This window comes from Myxine glutinosa, chromosome 1, assembly GCF_964187855.1.
Source record: "Myxine glutinosa chromosome 1, kmMyxGlut1.1, whole genome shotgun sequence".
In the NCBI taxonomy this organism is placed as follows: Eukaryota; Metazoa; Chordata; class Myxini; order Myxiniformes; family Myxinidae; genus Myxine; species Myxine glutinosa.
This window is the reverse complement of record NC_136261.1, coordinates 102,169,273-102,188,946: the sequence shown is the minus strand read 5'-3', so window position 1 is coordinate 102,188,946 and position 19,674 is coordinate 102,169,273. Positions and strand designations below refer to the sequence as shown.

Sequence of the window (19,674 nt, the reverse complement as noted above, 5' to 3'; positions counted from 1 at the left end):
ACTGATTTTTTTTTCCAAGCATGCCACTTTGCCTCATTCTTTATTCTTGTCAGGGGAAGTCTCTGAGTTTGATTTGTGGGGCACTCACGTGGCTGCGTGACTTTGAGGAGCACAAGAAACAAGAAGATGCAAAGCTTTTGGCCACATTGGTTGAAAAGCACCAAAAGCACAGAGGTGGAGAAATCGATGCTGAAGTCAAAGAAGTATCCACAAAACCTGGAGCTGAGCCAGACTGGATTGAGGTACAACGTCGAGAGAAGGAGGAGAAAGAGAAGCTGCAAGTACTGAGGGTGCGTAGTAGAGTTTTTAAGAGTTTCACTCTGCCCCTGTTACTTGCATCATGAAGTGCTCCAGCTATGTAACATACATATAGTATATTGCTGTGTTAATGCAGCAGGTCTCCTTAAATCGTTTGTCTCACTAGTGGGCACTTCTATAAGGCAGCCAAGAAGGCTGCAAAGAGAGTAGTAGCAAAGGCGCAGGAGGCATGTAGGAAAATGTTCGGAGAACGCTTGGATTCGGAAGAGGGTCAGAGAGCGGTATTCAGGATTGCAAAGCAGATAGCGAAAGAGAGGTGTGATGTGATGGGGGTGAGTTGCTTGAAGGATGAAGTGGGACAAATCGTTGTGGACTCAGATGGAATCAAGGAAGATGGAAGAGATATATGGAAATGCTGTTGAATGCAGAGAATGAATGGGATGGCAACATAGAGAGTAACCCAGTTTTAGGACCAGCAGAGAAGTTAACTGAGAAGGAAGTTGAGGAAGCGATAAAAGCAATGAAGAGTAGAAAAGCGGGAGGGCCGACGGGAGTTGTGGGAGATATGTTGAAGGCAGCAGGAATTTGGGGTGTGAAGAAAATGACAGAGATCTGTAATCTGGTGGTGAAGGAAGGCCGCATTCCAGTGGATTGGGAACTGAGAACCCTCGTCCCTCTATACAAGGCGAAAGGTGACCCTCTGGACTGTGGCTCGTATCGAGCGATAAAGTTATTGGAGCACGGAATGAAGGTATTGGAAAGGGTGTTGGAGAGGAGGATAAGGAAGAAAGTGAAGATCGACGAAATGCAGTTTGGATTTATGCCAGGAAGAGGAACGACAGACGTGCTTTTTATTGTAAGGCAGTTGCAGGAGAAGTACATGGAGAAGAGGAAGAAGTTGTTTCTTGCATTTGTTGATCTGGAGAAAGCATTCGATAGGGTTCCACACAAAGCAGTGACATGGGCATTGAGGAAGTTAGGAGTGGAGGAATGGTTGATCAGAGTAGTGATGGCAATGTACGAGAGAGCGCGCACAGCTGTAATGATGAAGGATGGGAACAGTGGTGAGTTTGAGGTGAAGGTGGGAGTGCATCAGGGGTCGGTACTAAGTCCACTACTATTTGTAGCTGTGATGGAGGTGCTGGCTCGGAATGTAAAGGAGGCTTTACCGTGGGAGTTGTTGTATGCAGATGATCTGGTGTTGATTCCGGAAAGTATGGAAGGACTGAAGGAGAAGATGAACAAGTGGAAGGGATGTATGGAGACAAAAGGTCTGAAGGTGAAGGCAAGTGGTAAAGCATGTGGTGAGGTGGAAAGAACTGGGAAGTGGCCGTGTGCTGTGTGCAGGAAGGGTGTCGGAGTGAACTCCATTCAATGTACAATGTGTGCTGAGTGGGTTTATCAAAAATGTAGTGGTCTGAGAGGGTCATTAACCAGTGTGGCAGCTACATTCAAGTGTAAGGTGTGCACAGAGGGAGCTGCAGATGGAGGAAATGTTGAGTTGGATCTTGGAGATGGCGTGAAGCTGGAAGCTGTGAAAACATTTTGCTACCTCGGAGACATGCTGAATGGAGAAGGTGGATCAGACTCGGTAACGGTTGCTGAAGTGAGATGTGCATGGAATAAGGTTCGGGAACTGAGTGGTGTGCTGACAAGGATGGGAGTGTCGTTGAAGCTGAAGGGAAAGGTGTATGCTGCATGTGTGAGAAGTGTTATGATTTATGGGAGCAAGACATGGGTAATGAATGTATAGCAGCAACGAAGGGTGGAAATGCGAATGGTTCGGTGGATGTGCGGAGTATCGTTGAGAGAGAGGAAGACAAATGATGAATTGCGAAAGATGATGGGAATAGAGCCTGTGATGGATGCTGCAAAGAGAAACAGGTTAAGATGGTTTGGTCATGTGTTGAGGAAGGATGAAAGTGACTGGTTGAGAAGAATGATGGAAATGAATGTAGAAGGAAGTAGAGGACAGGGAAGACCGAGAAAGACTTGGCTAAAGGTTGTGGAAGAAGAAATGCGGGCAAGGGGGTTTACAAGGGGAGATGCAGATAATATGGCAAAATGGAGAAGATTGTCATGGGGCCCGCAAGTCTAAGCCCCACTGCAGCAGGGGAAATGGCCTTAAATTGCATGTTGTTGTTGTTGTTGTTGTTGTTGTTGTTGTCACTGGTGGGCCCGTTAGTCCATTGGACCAAATTGTCATTGTTCTAATCAACGTAGTAACTCATGGTGATCCGTTTGGTTTATCATACTCTCCTTATACGTTCGTTATTAGTATTGCCAAATTATACTATTATTATTGTTGTTAATATCATTAGTATTAGTTAAAAAATGATTTGTTACAATGTTGTTTTTTTATTATTATGTTTTTGAATTAAAATGCTACACCTTGGAAGGACAGCTTAAGCTGCTCTATACACCCTAGCATTTAGAAACATGGGGATTCTTTTGGATTATTTGTTGTTAATTTGCCTAATTGACTCAGGAGATCCTAACGATTATTTCTTTGTATCACACTTCACATCAGAGCTGAACTCCACAAAAAACATGCCACACACATGCGCACCTCATCCATTTATTGTATATTTTGTGGGATCCTTAACATCCACCAGCTATGCTGGCAGATAGGATGCCCGCTTAACATCCATCTGGGGGACGGCACACACATTGATGAATCACCCTGCCTGTGAAATACCAGGATGACAGTTTATAGCTGGGCCAAAATTCAAACCTCGGCTGGTCAGCTTGGAGACGAGTGTACGTACTTCTCGGCCATCCTGCCAGCCCAAGGTTTTAATCATTTATGAGTGATTCAACAAAACAAGTTTGAAAAGGAACAGAACGAGAAGTATTAAATTATTTTTTCATCTTTTGTGTGGGGGCCGTAGAGTCGAAACTGGAAGTGCAGAAAAATGAGCAACAGTCTCAAATGATCACCATTGCACATTTTTATCTTGCCAAAACGAAGTTTTTGCAAGATGTATTAGTCAGCTTGTATGTTTGTTTTTTTGTTTTTTTGTTTGTGGTTAATCATTTTTTTTTCACGTTTAGATCACTCTGTAGACCACAGTTATTATTGGAAACTCCTGTAACTTCGCATATCAGAGTCCTATAGAGATACCCTTCAGCACACAAAATTTTGAAGGTCAAGGTCAAAGGTCAAGGTCACTTTGCGGTCAATCATGGAGGTCAACGAAACCCTTATTTTTTGAGTAACTTTGATCTTATGATCTCCAAACTTGGTGGGTATATAGGGTGTGGTCCGGCGCTCAGCTGATTAGTTTTTGGTGTCGATCGGCCTTGACCTTCAAGGTCATTTTGAAGGTCATTCAATTTTGACCAAAAGGTAAAATTTTCAAGTTTCAGTTACCATATCGAGTAGTACCTCAAATTGAAGCCCTTGTTGAGTGCTTTCCAAACATATAACTAGTTTGACAATGTGACGTCATTTGACGGCGTTATGACGAAAAAACTGCACTTTTCATGTATATTGTATTGCTTTAGTTCGCATTGTTTAGGTCACTCTGTAGAGCACAGTTCCCTTTGGAAACTCTTGTAAGTTCGCATATCAGAGTCTTTTAGAGATACCCTTTAGCACACAAAATTATGAAGGTCAAGGTCAAAGGTCAAGGTCACTTTGTGGTCAATCATGGAGGTCGACGAAACACTAATTTTTTGAGTAACTTTGATCGGATCGTCTCCAAACTTCATGGGAATCTAGTATATGGTCCGGCGCTCAGCTGATTAGTTTTTGGTGGCGATCGGCCTTGACCTTCATGGTTAGCGCTGGAGGTCGAAAATTATTGACCCCAAGGTCAAATTTTGAAATCGTAGGTACCATATCGAGTAATACCTCATATGAATGCCCTTGATGAGTGCTTCCCAGATCTGTAAACAGTTTGACGCTATGACGTCATTTGATGACGTCATGACGAAAAAACGGAATTTTCACATTTTGGCAAGATACGGTTCACCCTGTGGGTGACATATTTATTTTTTTGTTTTTTTGTTTGTGGTTAATCATTTTTTTTTCACGTTTAGATCACTCTGTAGACCACAGTTATTATTGGAAACTCCTGTAACTTCGCATATCAGAGTCCTATAGAGATACCCTTCAGCACACAAAATTTTGAAGGTCAAGGTCAAAGGTCAAGGTCACTTTGCGGTCAATCATGGAGCTCAACGAAACCCTTATTTTTTGAGTAACTTTGATCTTATGATCTCCAAACTTGGTGGGTATATAGGGTGTGGTCCGGCGCTCAGCTGATTAGTTTTTGGTGTCGATCGGCCTTGACCTTCAAGGTCATTTTGAAGGTCATTCAATTTTGACCAAAAGGTAAAATTTTCAAGTTTCAGTTACCATATCGAGTAGTACCTCAAATTGAAGCCCTTGTTGAGTGCTTTCCAAACATATAACTAGTTTGACAATGTGACGTCATTTGACGGCGTTATGACGAAAAAACTGCACTTTTCATGTATATTGTATTGCTTTAGTTCGCATTGTTTATTCTCCTTTTAGACAGTTTTTGGTGGCGATCGGCCTTGACCTTCATGGTTAGCACTGGAGGTCGAAAATTATTGACCCCAAGGTCAAATTTTGAAATCGTAGGTACCATATCGAGTAATACCTCATATGAATGCCCTTGATGAGTGCTTCCCAGATCTGTAAACAGTTTGACGCTATGACGTCATTTGATGACGTCATGACGAAAAAACGGAATTTTCACATTTTGGCAAGATACGGTTCACCCTGTGGGTGACATATTTATCTTGCCAAAACGAAGTTTTTGCAAGATGTATTAGTCAGCTTGTATGTTTGTTTTTTTGTTTGTGGTTAATCATTTTTTTTTCACGTTTAGATCACTCTGTAGACCACAGTTATTATTGGAAACTCCTGTAACTTCGCATATCAGAGTCCTATAGAGATACCCTTCAGCACACAAAATTTTGAAGGTCAAGGTCAAAGGTCAAGGTCACTTTGTGGTCAATCATGGAGGTCGACGAAACACTAATTTTTTGAGTAACTTTGATCGGATCGTCTCCAAACTTCATGGGAATCTAGTATATGGTCCGGCGCTCAGCTGATTAGTTTTTGGTGGCGATCGGCCTTGACCTTCATGGTTAGCGCTGGAGGTCGAAAATTATTGACCCCAAGGTCAAATTTTGAAATCGTAGGTACCATATCGAGTAATACCTCATATGAATGCCCTTGATGAGTGCTTCCCAGATCTGTAAACAGTTTGACGCTATGACGTCATTTGATGACGTCATGACGAAAAAACGGAATTTTCACATTTTGGCAAGATACGGTTCACCCTGTGGGTGACATATTTATCTTGCCAAAACGAAGTTTTTGCAAGATGTATTAGTCAGCTTGTATGTTTGTTTTTTTGTTTGTGGTTAATCATTTTTTTTTCACGTTTAGATCACTCTGTAGACCACAGTTATTATTGGAAACTCCTGTAACTTCGCATATCAGAGTCCTATAGAGATACCCTTCAGCACACAAAATTTTGAAGGTCAAGGTCAAAGGTCAAGGTCACTTTGTGGTCAATCATGGAGGTCGACGAAACACTAATTTTTTGAGTAACTTTGATCGGATCGTCTCCAAACTTCATGGGAATCTAGTATATGGTCCGGCGCTCAGCTGATTAGTTTTTGGTGGCGATCGGCCTTGACCTTCATGGTTAGCGCTGGAGGTCGAAAATTATTGACCCCAAGGTCAAATTTTGAAATCGTAGGTACCATATCGAGTAATACCTCATATGAATGCCCTTGATGAGTGCTTCCCAGATCTGTAAACAGTTTGACGCTATGACGTCATTTGATGACGTCATGACGAAAAAACGGAATTTTCACATTTTGGCAAGATACGGTTCACCCTGTGGGTGACATATTTTATTCTCCTTTTAGACAGTGGGCCAAGCCTCCAAAATCTGTCTAGTTTTTGACTTTCGTGACACACCTCAGGTATCTACCTGAAATTTTGAAAAGATTTAGATAAAAAAATCACTCAGAAAGAATTCACAACTCGTCATTGCGAAAAGTTGCACATTAATTAGTTATGCTAATTAGCAAAATCTATAGTGCCATCTTGTGTCCATTATTATATAGTGTGCAACTGTGTACAACCGAATGGGAATTCTAAATATAAAGTATGTAGTCTATGTAGATATGGGGAAACCGGCCAGGAGTTTGGGTGATCGAGGTCACACACACACACACACACACACACACACACACACACACACACACACACACACACACACACACACACACACACACACACACACACACACACACACCACAAGGGAATGAGAAAAAATTTTTTTTACCAGAAGATGGCCATTCTAATTTTAATATCAAACTGAGTGATATATATATTTTTTAATTCTTCTTGAACTGAAATTAATTATCAAACTAGTTATCCAAGCTCTTATTAAAAATGAATTAGAATGTCCTAAAAAATAACATTTATGAAAAAATTAACTTATTAAAAGTCTTATTAAATTGGTTCACTAGTTATCAAGTGACCACTATATTCGTCATGGGTGTGTGTGTGTGTCTGTCTGTGTGTCTGGCTGTCCGCAGCATAACTACCCGATGATCATCTGATCTTAATGAAACTTGGGTAGGAGGTTGATATCATTATTTAGTTGTGTCCTGCCTAGAGTGGGCGTATTGCGCCCACTGTGGGCGGAGCGACGTCCGGAAAAGATGTCTTTTTAGGGGGTAATCGATTTCAAGCTACATCTTCTCCGAGGGGTTTGGTGGAATCTGACAGGGGTTTCAGTATTTGGTTAGGCCAATGTCATGTGTCTAGCCCCACGGAGCTCGATTTTTCATTTTCGCCCCAAGGTCAAGGTCACAAGGTCACGAAATTTAGAAAAGTCGAGTTTTGATGGTTTTATTACATTGTTCTCTTCCTGATAGGGTGAAATGTCGTACATGATCTTACATTATCACATACATCATGAAATCCAAGTTTTCCAACAAATTTCAGAATCTTCGACCTTTGACCTTTGAAGGTCACAAAGGTCAAAGTTTCAAAGTTGTCGGAATCGAACCCAATTTTCGGTATTGTGTAGCTAACTAACCTCATAACTGATTATACATTGTTTTCTATCTCATTTCAAGGTCAGTAACCTTTGTTTTGACATTTCCGGGCCTGGCCTGTCCAGGCCTGTTTCGGTTATAGTCTGTCCTTTGTCATTGACTACCGATCGCTCGTGAACCATCGTCGTTTCCTGAATTGTCTTATTTAAAATTATTAAATAATGGAATCACTCTGCTGTGCGTATTGATGACATGCATGAAGCAAAACCCCGAAGAACTAACATCAGAATCTTCGCCTTCCATGGCTGCATCTCACTACATGTAAGTCGCCATGACAGCTGCGCCAGCACTGTATGTACAGTCTGAAACGAAGCGCGCGATTGGCTGATTAGCGCTCACGGCCACTCGTGGCCTATGTTACATGTTCTGTGATTGGACAATATTTATTAAAAAGATCGTCAACATTTTGGGTGTTTTTTCCACATTTTGAAAATATGTGCAAGTTTTGTGCTTGACGAGTTTCAGATATTAATTCTGTAATATTTTTACACAACATATTATAAATGCAGGTAGATATGCGAGGTGGGTCACGAAAGTAAACAAAACAGGGGCTCTGCCCACGGTCTATTTAAAATGTATTAAGTGAATATATTTATCCCCACGCTTTTTGAAAATAAATAAATGGAGGGGTATTGTAATTGGCGCCGTCCGTCACGCTATCTCCCCTTAAACGGTTGGGCATAAATTTATCAAACTTGGATGTTATGATTACCACATAGCAATAAGGTGCAAGAGCGTTGTCATTTTGGCCCTTCCTCCTGGAGCGAGGTCAAAAGGTCAAAAACTGAAAAATGCAATTACAGGCACATTTTAAAATGAAACACTGTATTTGCAATCAACATTAGGGGTGCATGAAATATGTAACGATTTCTTTGATTTGACCCCAGTGTGTGTGGAACTTGGGCTCACAAGGGTCAAAACGGGGAAAAAATTAACTCAAAATTTTGATGTTAGGTCATTCCTCGTGGAACGTTTTGCCATCTTTCAACTGTGCTTTAGGTGGGAAGCATGGGGATTAGTGATGGTGCTCCGTCGTCTTCACTAGTTTATTTTGTGAGCACAACTAATGTAGTTGGTACAGCTGCATGTCGACTGGAACTCTATCAATGCTACATTGCAACATTGCATTTTGTGATATAAAAAATATTGTGCACTAATACGCCAGCTATCAGCGTAATGTATCGTGAGACGTCCAATTGTACATCCGCACCTTGGAATTTGTTGTGCTTTGCAACTATATTTTCATTTCAAAACATTCTGCTTCTTATTCCCTGCAGGAAGAGTGTGCAAAACGACAGAAAAGGGAAGAACAGCTACAGAAAATAAAAAACAGTAACAACCCACACTTTATCAAAAAGAGGAAGGTAAGGACAACTTGGTTTTCTTTGTGCCCTACAATTTGTTGTGCATTTCAAGTTTCTATAAACTGAAGGAAAGCACTTCACAATGATGTAACTAACTGAAGCAAAGAGAGCTAGAGCAGGGAATAGTGAGAAAGTGAAACTTGCGCTTCATATTGTATGTTTGGATGGTGGGGAGTAAATTAGGCTTCATGTTTGGATGATGGCGAGTTGATTTTGGGTTCAAATGGTCTCGACCTCTCGGGTTATGTGCCCTTTAATTACCTCTGAAAGTGGAAGGAAGTTATGTTTTCACCCCTGTCTGTTTGTCTGTTTATTTGTTTGTCAGTGAGTAGGATATCTCAAAATGTTAGGGACGTATTGGACACAATTTGCTGGACGGGTTGGGTGTCTGCCAATGACGAATTTAATCTATTTTGGTGAAGATCCCAAATACGAGGATTGCTTCATTTTTACATTTTCTAATTGATTCTTCACCATTGAGAAATCGTTACCTTTCTTTCTGAAAAATTAATAGCCCCATTGAAAAGTTAGTCGGCGGGAAAAATAGCATGGAAGTGATGTTGCGTAATCACCAAACACTGTGTTGTTGGGATGGCTCCCTTCATTGTCGTAGATGAAGACCTTTGTTGAGCGACGAATAGCCCTAAATTAAACCATTCGTTGTAGCCAACCATCGCTCTTGGAATGTTCATTAAGCGGTGGTTACCTGTACTTTAGAATATGGATAACCTTTTAAGTTACCACATATTGACCTTGGGACATGGAATGTAGGGACAATGACAGGGAGATCAGGAGAAGTGGTGGAAGTATTGGTCAGAAGAAGAGTGGACATATGTTGTGTGCAGGAGATGAGATGGAAGGGAAGTGGTGTGAGAATGGTGAAGGGTAGGCAGGGACAGAAATACAAGTTTGTGTGGCAAGGGTGCCCGGAAGGCGTGAATGGTGTTGGTGTCCTGTTTTCTGAGGAGTTTGTAGGCAGTGTGGTGAGTGTGACTAGAGTGAGTGAAAGGTTGATGATGGTGAAAATGATTGGAAAGCTCTTGGTGAACGTCATCTCAGGATATGCTCCGTAGGTTGGTCGGAGCGATGAAGAGAAGGACAAGTTCTGGTGTGCGATAGAGAAGCTGATGGAAAACGTGAAAGATGAGGAAGTTGTTGTGGTAGGAGGAGACCTAAATGGACATGTGGGAAGGAGTATGGATGGTTTTGAGGGAGTTCATGGGGGTTATGGATATGGTGTGAGAAATGGAGAAGGTGAAAGGATTTTGGAGTTTGCTGATGGAGCTGATTTGTTGATTTGTAATACTCAGTTCCAGAAAGAGGATAATAAGCTTGTTACATACACGTCAGGTGGGTCGACGACAACCGTTGACTACCTGCTGGTGCACAGGCGAGATAGGGGGCACCTCCGGGACACAAAGGTGATCCCGGGGGAGGAGGCTGTTTCACAGCACCACTTGGTTGTCTGCGACATAAGGGTGAGAGGTGCGAGGAGAGCTCGGCGGGTGAAGTACCAACCGAGAATGAAGGTGTGGAGGTTGAAAGAGGTGACAGTGTGGGAGGCATTAAAAGAGAGGCTGAGTATGGTAGAGGATGATGTGGTTGACCTTGAAAGTCGTTGGATGTCAATGAAAGATAGTCTGTTGGGAGCCTTTGGTGAGGTATGTGGATGGACAAAAGGACCACCGAGGCACTCGGAAACATGGTGGTGGGATGATGAAGTTGGAAAGAAGATTGACGAGAAGAGAAGAAGTTCAAGGAGTGGCAGAAGGCGAAGGGTATGGGGGCAGAAAAGGCAGAGCATGAAAGTTATAAGGCAGCCAAGAAGGCTGCAAAGAAAGAGGTAGTAAAGGCGCAGGAGGCATGTAGGCAGCACCAGGCAGCACCAGTTCGTCCCTGCTTGTTGACAATATTTGTTACCTCTTAACTTGTGAACCACTGAAGAGATTTCAACCAAATCTGGCACAGGTATAGATTGAATAGGGTCATTCAGGACAAAACCACCCTTACGGACCCTCCAATTCAGGCCACCGGTTGACCCCGTGGGCACATGTTAGGGCTACTGAGCTTTTAACCATATAAACTAACATTCTTGATCATATTTTAAAGCAACACAAACTTTTGCTTATCCAGCTCCTTGTGTTTGAAATTAATTTTAAAAAGGGTACTTTTGTCCCTATTCCACCAAAAGTGTACCATGAAATAGTTGACAATCACTGCATTAACCCTGCAGAATTGAGTAGGGAATGTTTTGTGGTTTCATTGGTAAAAGTGTTGGCATTTTCCATTCATTTTATATCATCATTTTGTTCTTTAGTTTAATTTTGTATAAATTGTTATGCATTAAACAAGTACCTTATATAAATGTTTGATGACATGCATTGTATTGTTAGTGTAGCAGCATAGCAAACCTGTTGTGCATTTTGTGATACAAGCACCAAATTTGGCACAAATGTACATTAATATGTTGCGAACATTTTCAGATATTGGGCCACTTGAAATTCCGTAATTTTGTTTTTCAAATTTTTTCAAATTTCGTAATTTCAAATTTTTCGGGTGACACCATCACAATTTCGGTCTTCGAGGCCGGCCGATATAGTGGGGCGGCTTAGCCCAAATATTCAAAAGAATTGTGCATTTTGTGATACAAGCACCAAATTTGGCACAAATGTACATTAATATGTTGCGAACATTGTGTGGTCAGCAATGAAGACGAGAGTCTGAATTACATGTATGCAAAAGACCTTGTGAACCAGTGAAGCAAATACACGGGTAAGCATGAATTAAATCTAGGGCATGATATAATTTCCATGATGTTTACCTCTACACTCAATGGTGGAAGGAGGTAATGTTTTGATCCCAGCTTGTCTGTATGTCTGTTTGTCTGTTAGTCCACAAAATTCCAGACAAAGCTTGTAGTAGTGGTAGTTGTAGTGGTAGTGGTGATAACAGAAATTGTTATATAGAACTGAACTTATATTATTATTATATGCAGAAAATAACTTCATTTCTATATGCCCTGCAGTGGACAGGTTAATTGGTTTATGCACTGAAGGGGTCACCCTGGTGTGCACTGCTGTGTTCTGCCTCACTGAGTTGTTCAGGTATGATGTACTCAGCACAAGCTTCCGGTCGGCCCGGAGGTGGGGGTGCGGGGCCTGTCACGGAACGTCAAAACAAACGGCCTGCCGGGGCTGCCCAAAAGTCGGGCGTGAGGGGCGCGTCCACTAATGGAACGCCTCTCGCTTCCCAGATCGAGGGCCACGTGGTCAGGAGAACCTCGTCCCTTCCGGTCACACTTTGCCTATCGGCCGGCCTCGAAGACCGAAATTGTGACGGTGTCACCCGAAAAATTTGAAATTACGAAATTTGAAAAAATTAGAAAAAAAAAATTACGGAATTTCAAGTGGCCCAATATCTGAAAATGTTCGCAACATATTAATGTACATTTGTGCCAAATTTGGTGCTTGTATCACAAAATGCACAATTCTTTTGAATATTTGGGCTAAGCCGCCCCACTATGTGGTATTGTGTTAAGTATGAGGACATGTTGAAAAGTAATGCCTCCTATTCCTTTTTTCCAAAACAGGTAAAGCTATTAGAATGAAACATAGACAGATACTAACATCAAGTCTTTATTCTACCATGGTGCATATTTATATCTCAACATAATCACCACTGTGGTCCACACATTTCTGCCAAAATTCAAGTAGTTTTGTGATGCCACCACGATACAACTGAGCGTGCTGCTGACTTAACCAGCGGCATCGGAAGAAAAATGACATAATTGTCGGAAGACAAATTTTCTCCACGAAGGTGTTCCTTAAGTTTGGGGAAGAGATAAAAATTTGACGGAGTTAAGTCGGGGATGGTGATCCTTTGTGGCGGTACTCAAATGACCGTTTCTTACTCTCAGGATTGTAATGGTGTACCCACCTCTCCTCTCTGACCAGTCATCTCATCTCCAATCAGTTATCCCAACTGTCATCTCCATTTGGTCATCCCAATTGTCATATACAGTCGGTCATCCCAACTGTCATCTTCAGTAATCTTATCCCAACTGTCATATCATCCCAACTTTGATCTCCAGTCAGTCATCTCATCTCCTCTCCAGTCATCTCCTCTCCAGTCATCTTCTCTCCAGTCATCTTCTCTCCAGTCATCTTCTCTCCAGTCATCTCCTCTCCAGTCATCTCCTCTCCAGTCATCTAATCCCAACTCTCATCTCCAGCACTTTACGCTTCAAAGCATTGACAATATTGTGCTGCCTGCCAACTTGACTAACGCAGTACTGATACATCTCACATCAGAATCACGAAAATTGGCACCAGTGGCGGGAAAAAGTAATATGCAGACTGCGCTTTGTTTAATTTGAATATCTCCACCTGTTTTGGATAAAAATAATAGGAGGCATTACTTTTCAATACTCTCCCATATATTGAGACATTAACCAATGACTGTGCAGTATAGTTTACTCATGGAAAGTATGTCCTCATTGAGTCATACGACTTGTAGCTCGTCTGTTTCTTTCTGTACTTGATGGAGGACCTTGGCATGTAAGGTGTTACACTTATTATAGCCAACTGTCTTCATTGTTATCATCATTATGATTCTTCTCAGCACATTGAAGATGAGACAGAAAAGTTGATGGCAATCAGCAAGGAAGTGATTTCTGGGGATGGAACAACGAATGATGGGAAGTGTGCCTCCTCCATTGATGATGATGACTTGACTCTGCTGGACGATTATGACAGCGACAACGGGGATGTGCATGGCAATGAGGAATGGTTTGTGATTAAAAGGAAAACATCTGCTGTAGGGAACCTTAAGAGAAGATCTCCTGAAGAGATCTTCAGAGAAGATGCCTTGTGGTGGAATAAGATTGTAACAGGCAGAGTAGATTGGATCCATGTTTTTTGCAAAACTCAGTACAGTAGTTAAATCAGCTATTGCTTCTGATCTTCTTACAAAACTATGTGATGAATTGTTATCATATGAGACATTGCAAGGCAGGGTTTATTGGACTGCTATAGTGCATGAACACTAAACTGCTATCTTAATGTATTTGGAATACCTACTTCCCAGACCGCTGTGTTTGATGATGCGTTATTACTCTTGGTATTTTTATTTTTAAAGCTCTGGTGATGAAGATTCAGATGAAGTGCATGTGACCAAGGTGAGATATTTGGCCCTGAAAGTGCAAGAAGGTGTAAAATGAATCTACACAGATTTAATTGCAATAAAGTGAGGCTTGCCAGGCATTGATTGATGGCTGATTAAACAACAGCTTGTCCATTTACTCAGCAAATGATCTTGCATCTCAATGTTGCACAGTGTTGTAGAAATATTCAGTTCATAGATCTTGTATAAGAAAATGTGAGCAATCCATAGGTTATATTGCAAAAGGAAATATAGGATTTTGATCTTCCCTTTCCCATCTGTCATCCTTCACTCTCCTTGCTTCCCTTTTCTCCTATTTTCTCCAAATTTCCTTTACATTTTCCCCTCATTCTCCCCCAATATCTCCTCCCAGCACTCCCTTTTGTTTCATTTTCCTTTACCTGCGTTATCTGAATTAGATTTTTCTCAACCCTCACCTCACACCTTAAAACTTCTGGTCACTCCTTCCCTCATGCAAATGTAATACGTTAATGGCCCTGTTTTACCTCTTCCAAATGTTCGAACTTTATTCATGAGTAAAACTACAAAAGGTGCATCTCCAGTTCAGACAAGAAAACATTTGTGATACAAAATGTTGATAACATATCAGACTCTGTGGCATAAAGGTTAGAGTGTCTGCTCTGAGTCTAGGCTGTTGGTGGTTCAAACCCGGCCGAGTTGTATAAAGGATTTAAAATTATACATGCTGTTTCCTTGATTGACAGAACATGTAAAGGATGAAGTACAGACAACCCCCATATGTTGGCATCATGGGGAGGAGGAAATTTCTCCTTCCTTGCCCCCACTCGGTGCAGAGAGAAAAATGGTCATAAAAATACCCAGACTGCCCCGGGAAGTTATAACTAGATGTTACCGATTCGGCACTTCCGTGGTTGTGGTTTTCATCCACTTGAGACATTTCTGGTTCGAGGTATTATGGTTATTGTTGTTTAAGGGAAATGGTTATTGTGGTTAAAAGGTTAAAAGCGCTCATGGTAAAAACGAGACAGGAAACAGGATCGAGAACCGGAAGACGACGAGAGAGAAGAGGAAGAGGGCATGACGAGAAAGGTGGAATGAGACGCGTGGCTTGAAGCTCCGTAGCGAACGTCGCGAGTGAACTTTGAGTCCTTGAAAGGAATTTCCTGCGATCAGTGTTATCGCTGTAGGATTAAAAACCTGCGTAGTCAGGTATAGGCGTTGAGGTTTCGAAGAATTCCCCGCCAGGTCGCTTCGACTCACGTAAGAGCCGTCGGCCATTTTGAACCTCGCGCGTGGTTCACTGACAAAGGTTTTGCCGCGTCAGCTTGTCTCACCCTCCGATCGTTTGCCGGGATGTGTGTGCACAAAGCGGCGTTCGAAGATTGAACTGTGAATGTGCACGTCTGGTTCACGCCTTCGGGGATTTCCCTTTTCGCCGCCAGTTTGCTGTGGGTTTGCTCTGCCTTCACCTCATTACTCGCCGCATCGCCTCTTTGCCTCATCGCCTCTTCGCCGGTATCACCTTCTTTGAGTTATAGAGACATTGAAGATTGTTCTGTTCCATTCACTGGGAGTGCAGTGAGTTACGTTACCTTAACAGATGGTACCATCTTAAGATATATTGATTGTATTGTTGATTGCTATCATTGTTGTATTTTTATTCCTGTGTGATTTTTAATATATTATTTGTCTGTTCATAACCATTGGTGTCGTTTCAATATTGATTTTGACACGGAATAACATATTTTTCTGCCGTGGCTCCTCTCGGGGTTCGGAGGTATACCGAGACCAGGAGGTCGGGGAGGAACACGTAACACTAGAAAGCATCTCAAAATGCAAAGCCCGTCCACATCTACTTTGTACTCAAAGTCAACTTAACATAAACGCTAATTTTAAAAAATTGTAGATTTTATTTAATTTGTGTTCTCCATATTCTCATAATAAAGGTTTGTTGAAGATTTGATGACAAAAGCTCAATTGATAAAAAGTTGTGACCTGGACACACAATCAAGGTCAATGGTAAATAAATAAAGAACCTTAGCGGTTAGGGTGCTGGCTTGGGATCCTAGGATCCTGGGTTCGAATCCCGGTCGATCGCTAAATTAACACCAGGGGGGTTGACTCAGCCTGTCATCCTTCCGAGGTCGGCAAATTGAGTACCAGCTTGCTGGGATGAATGATCCCGGTGTGTACCCCGGTTTAGAATAGGTACACTGTATCCCTGCGCATCATAAGAGCGTGACCAAGGGTTGGCGCCAGGAAGGGCATCCGGCCATAAGAACATTGCCTCAAACAGGGAACCATGTTCATGGGGCCCGCAAGGCTAACCCCTGCTCTAGCGGGGAAAATGGCCTTCAAAACGATCATTCATTCATTTCATTCACCGAAGTGATTAAAAAAGGGGGCATCATGCTTCACACTGTGATGGGGCTAATAAGGGCTATTTATAAGTCACTATGGCCCGGTTGCATAAAACTCCCTTAACTTCAAGTTTAAGGAATGATTTCCCTTAAGGTATGCTGTAGTTCCTTAGCTAAGGATTTCCTGAAGTGCTGTTGCATAAACAACCCTGAGGAAATACTCAGCTAAGGATATCCTTAATGTTGAGGAAATCCTTTGGAGCCATTGCTATGCTAGGCAACCAATCGGGTTGGAGATAGGAAGAGATGCCTGAAAGCAATAACACGTAATTAACATGCAATTTTAAATGATGCTTGTTATATGTGGCATGTGGTACACGTATTATTTAAGTTTTTTCCCTTAAATCTGTCCTTAAAGTTAAATCCATCCTTTCCCTTAAATCCATCCTCCCCTCCCCCTGTCCTTCAACACGAACCTTTGAGTTTCCAAAATGCGCTCTTCATGGAAATTGGTCACAAAGAGGATAATTACCATAGCACGACGCCAGAGGCTGATACAACAATGGCCCAGTTGCAAACAATCCCTTATCCGTAACCCATAACGTGCTGGATTTACTGGTTAGTAGGCCAGAAATGCTTTTTTGTCATCAGCTTTTCTCCACCAATTAGAAGCAAGCTTTCATAAGAACACGTGATTTTAAATGACTTGTTAAATGTTGCTTGCGGATGAAGGAGGAGTAAAGTGATCTTTGTGTAAAATTAATTAGATTCTCATTGAGCATTTTATTACTTCCACCACCTAAGGTGGGCGGAGGTTATGGTCCGGTTGCATAAAGCATCATTAAGGAAAAAATTGAGGATTTCCTTAAATATTTCCTTAAGCGCATCCTCGAGTTGAGGATGGTTATATATCCGAATAATCCTTACGGTTTTCCTTAAAACCTTCCTTAAAGTTGAGGGAGCATCCCCCGGCCTTAAACACGAACCTTTTGTTTCCAAATGGCGCTCTAAATGGAAATTGGTCACGAAGAGGACAATTTTCGCAGCGCGATGCCAAATGCTGATAAAACAATACTTCCACAATTTTCTAGAAGATACTTTTTTACCACAAGACAATACCACAATTCTGCAAATTGACATCCAGAATATTTTGCATGTGGTTTCGCACTTGTATTTCACTTTTATAATCTCACACTTTCACCATTCTAGGAAAGTTTCCAAACAGTTATTTCACATGTTAACACATTTACAATAAAATGTACAATGAGAATCGATTGAATTTAACACAAGAATAATTTTATTCCTCCTTCATCCGGAAGCACGTGTTCCCCACGCAACATATAACAAGAGTCATTTAAAATCACGTGTTCTTATGAAAGCTTGCTTCTAATTGGTGGAGAAAAGCTTTTCTGGCCTACTAACCAGTAAATCCAGCACGTTATGGGTTACGGATAAGGGATTGTTTGCAACTGGGCCATTGTTGTATCAGCCTCTGGCGTTGCGCTATGATAATTATCCTCTTCGTGACCAATTTACATGAAGAGCGCATTTTGGAAACTCAAAGGTTCGTGTTTAAGGATAGGGGGAGGGGAGGACGGATTTAAGCGAAAGGACGGATTGAACTTTGAGGACAGATTTAAGGAAAAAAAACTTAAATAATATTTGTACATGCAACTATCCTCAACTTAAGGATGTCCTAGAGGACAAAGTTAAGGAAAAACTTAAGTGAATCCTCAAATCTTTCCTTAAGCAGGGGTTATGCATCCAGGCCTATGACTTTGCCCTTTCACATTTTCACCCAATTTTTAGTTATTTTCTCTATATGCTCATAATAAAGGGTTATTGAAAATTTGATGACAAAAGCTGAAATGGTTAAAAATATTATGACACACACACACACACACACACACACACACACACACACACACACACACACACACACACACACACACACACACACGTGATTGCAAAACCCCATCTCCTGCTGTGTAAGGGGGTGGGGGGCTAATACAATTATTATATGAGTTCCCTTGCAAGGAAATAAAATTCAGGTGGAGGCCACTAGGCCCATCAAAGACTGCGCTTTGGTTGCCAACATATGTTTGTTTGTCTGTGCTCTATCCTTTTATAAATGCTAAGCGTCACGCAAGGAAGCAGCACGTACCATTTTAAAGTCTGTCGCATGACTCTGCCAGGGTCATGTTTGAACCGCTGACCTAGATTCTGAAGGAATGCTCTAATCTTTATGCCACCGAGTCTGCTGGATGCTCGAGCCATAAGTTGCATCACTCCACTTAAGCTCAGCAGCTGTCTGAAGTGAAGTCTGGTGTTGTATGTGGTATGTGTCTGCATGTTTGTGCTTGATTTGTATTGGAAATCCTCCACAAGCCTTAGACCCTGTAGAAAAAAAGAAGAATAAATGAAGTACATGTGGGCATTCAGACATGTAATTGAAAGTACTCATTCTTGTTCAGTTTTTTTTTTTTTTTTTTTTTTTTTTTTCAAATACCTTTTGTGTGTGGTAAAGCATTATCTATCTCACTCAGATCTACTACTGCAGCCGCACACACTCCCAACTGAGCCAGTTTATACACGAGGTGCAGAGGAGCCCCTTTGCAAATAATGTAAGACTGGTGGCTCTTGCTTCTCGGCAGGTGAGACTGAAGTTTTTGACTTTTATTATTGAAACGTGGTGTTTGATGATTGGTTGACAGATTAATTGCAGCCTTCCAGCATGTCACGACTTTTTTTTTTCAGCCTGGTTAGTTTTACGCTCTTTGTGTGTGGTTGTATTTGTGGGTGGTTCACTGAGTCAGTCAGTCTTTTTTAGGAATGACTTGAATAATTGTGTTGGCTTCATGAATATGAAGTGGTTCCAGATTAAGGACATCCCAAGCTCATATATTGTTGAGATTTGATTATTGGGCCAAATTATTTTTTATTCGTTTCTTTCCTGCTGTTAGGGTTGGTTGGGTCTGCAGTGGTAGAGGGGATTGTAAAATCATCTAGATCGTTGCTGTTATTTACTTATCTTTGTATGATATCAGCAATAATTAAAATGGCATTGAATTTTTTTTATTTTTTATTTTTTATTTTTTTTGGGATACAAGATCGAGGCTCGTGAAAGAGCGAACATTAATCACACAGAAAGACAAACAGACACATAAAACAAATAACATCGGGAGCCGTAGACAAGATGGGGAGAGAGGGGGAAGGACACAAACACAACATTTGAGAGCAGGGACCGAGAGACATGGAGACATCGAGAGATCTGTGGGAGGGAGAGGGCTTTGGGGGGGAGGCATGTGAAGGGGGGTGGGGGGGTGGGAGAGGTATAAACATATGGACACTGCCAGGATTTCCAGGAAAGAAGTTGGAATTTCAAACAAGGTGGATCTGGGGTGAATTAGTGGGGGTAGAAAAGATCAAGG

General features: G+C 41.6%; 1 protein-coding gene across 2 annotated transcripts in view; it reads left to right on the top strand.

Annotated features, from left to right (window-relative positions):
• DDX11 (DEAD/H-box helicase 11) overlaps positions 1-19,674 on the top strand; it is a 172,491-nt gene that overhangs the window by 8,973 nt on the left and 143,844 nt on the right. For both annotated transcript variants that reach the window (XM_068116011.2, XM_068116002.2), the window contains exons 3-7: positions 54-290; positions 8,655-8,741; positions 13,362-13,528; positions 13,878-13,917; positions 18,790-18,897. In XM_068116011.2, coding sequence (XP_067972112.2) covers positions 54-290; positions 8,655-8,741; positions 13,362-13,528; positions 13,878-13,917; positions 18,790-18,897 — 639 coding nt within the window. The remainder of the gene's footprint in view (positions 1-53; positions 291-8,654; positions 8,742-13,361; positions 13,529-13,877; positions 13,918-18,789; positions 18,898-19,674) is intronic.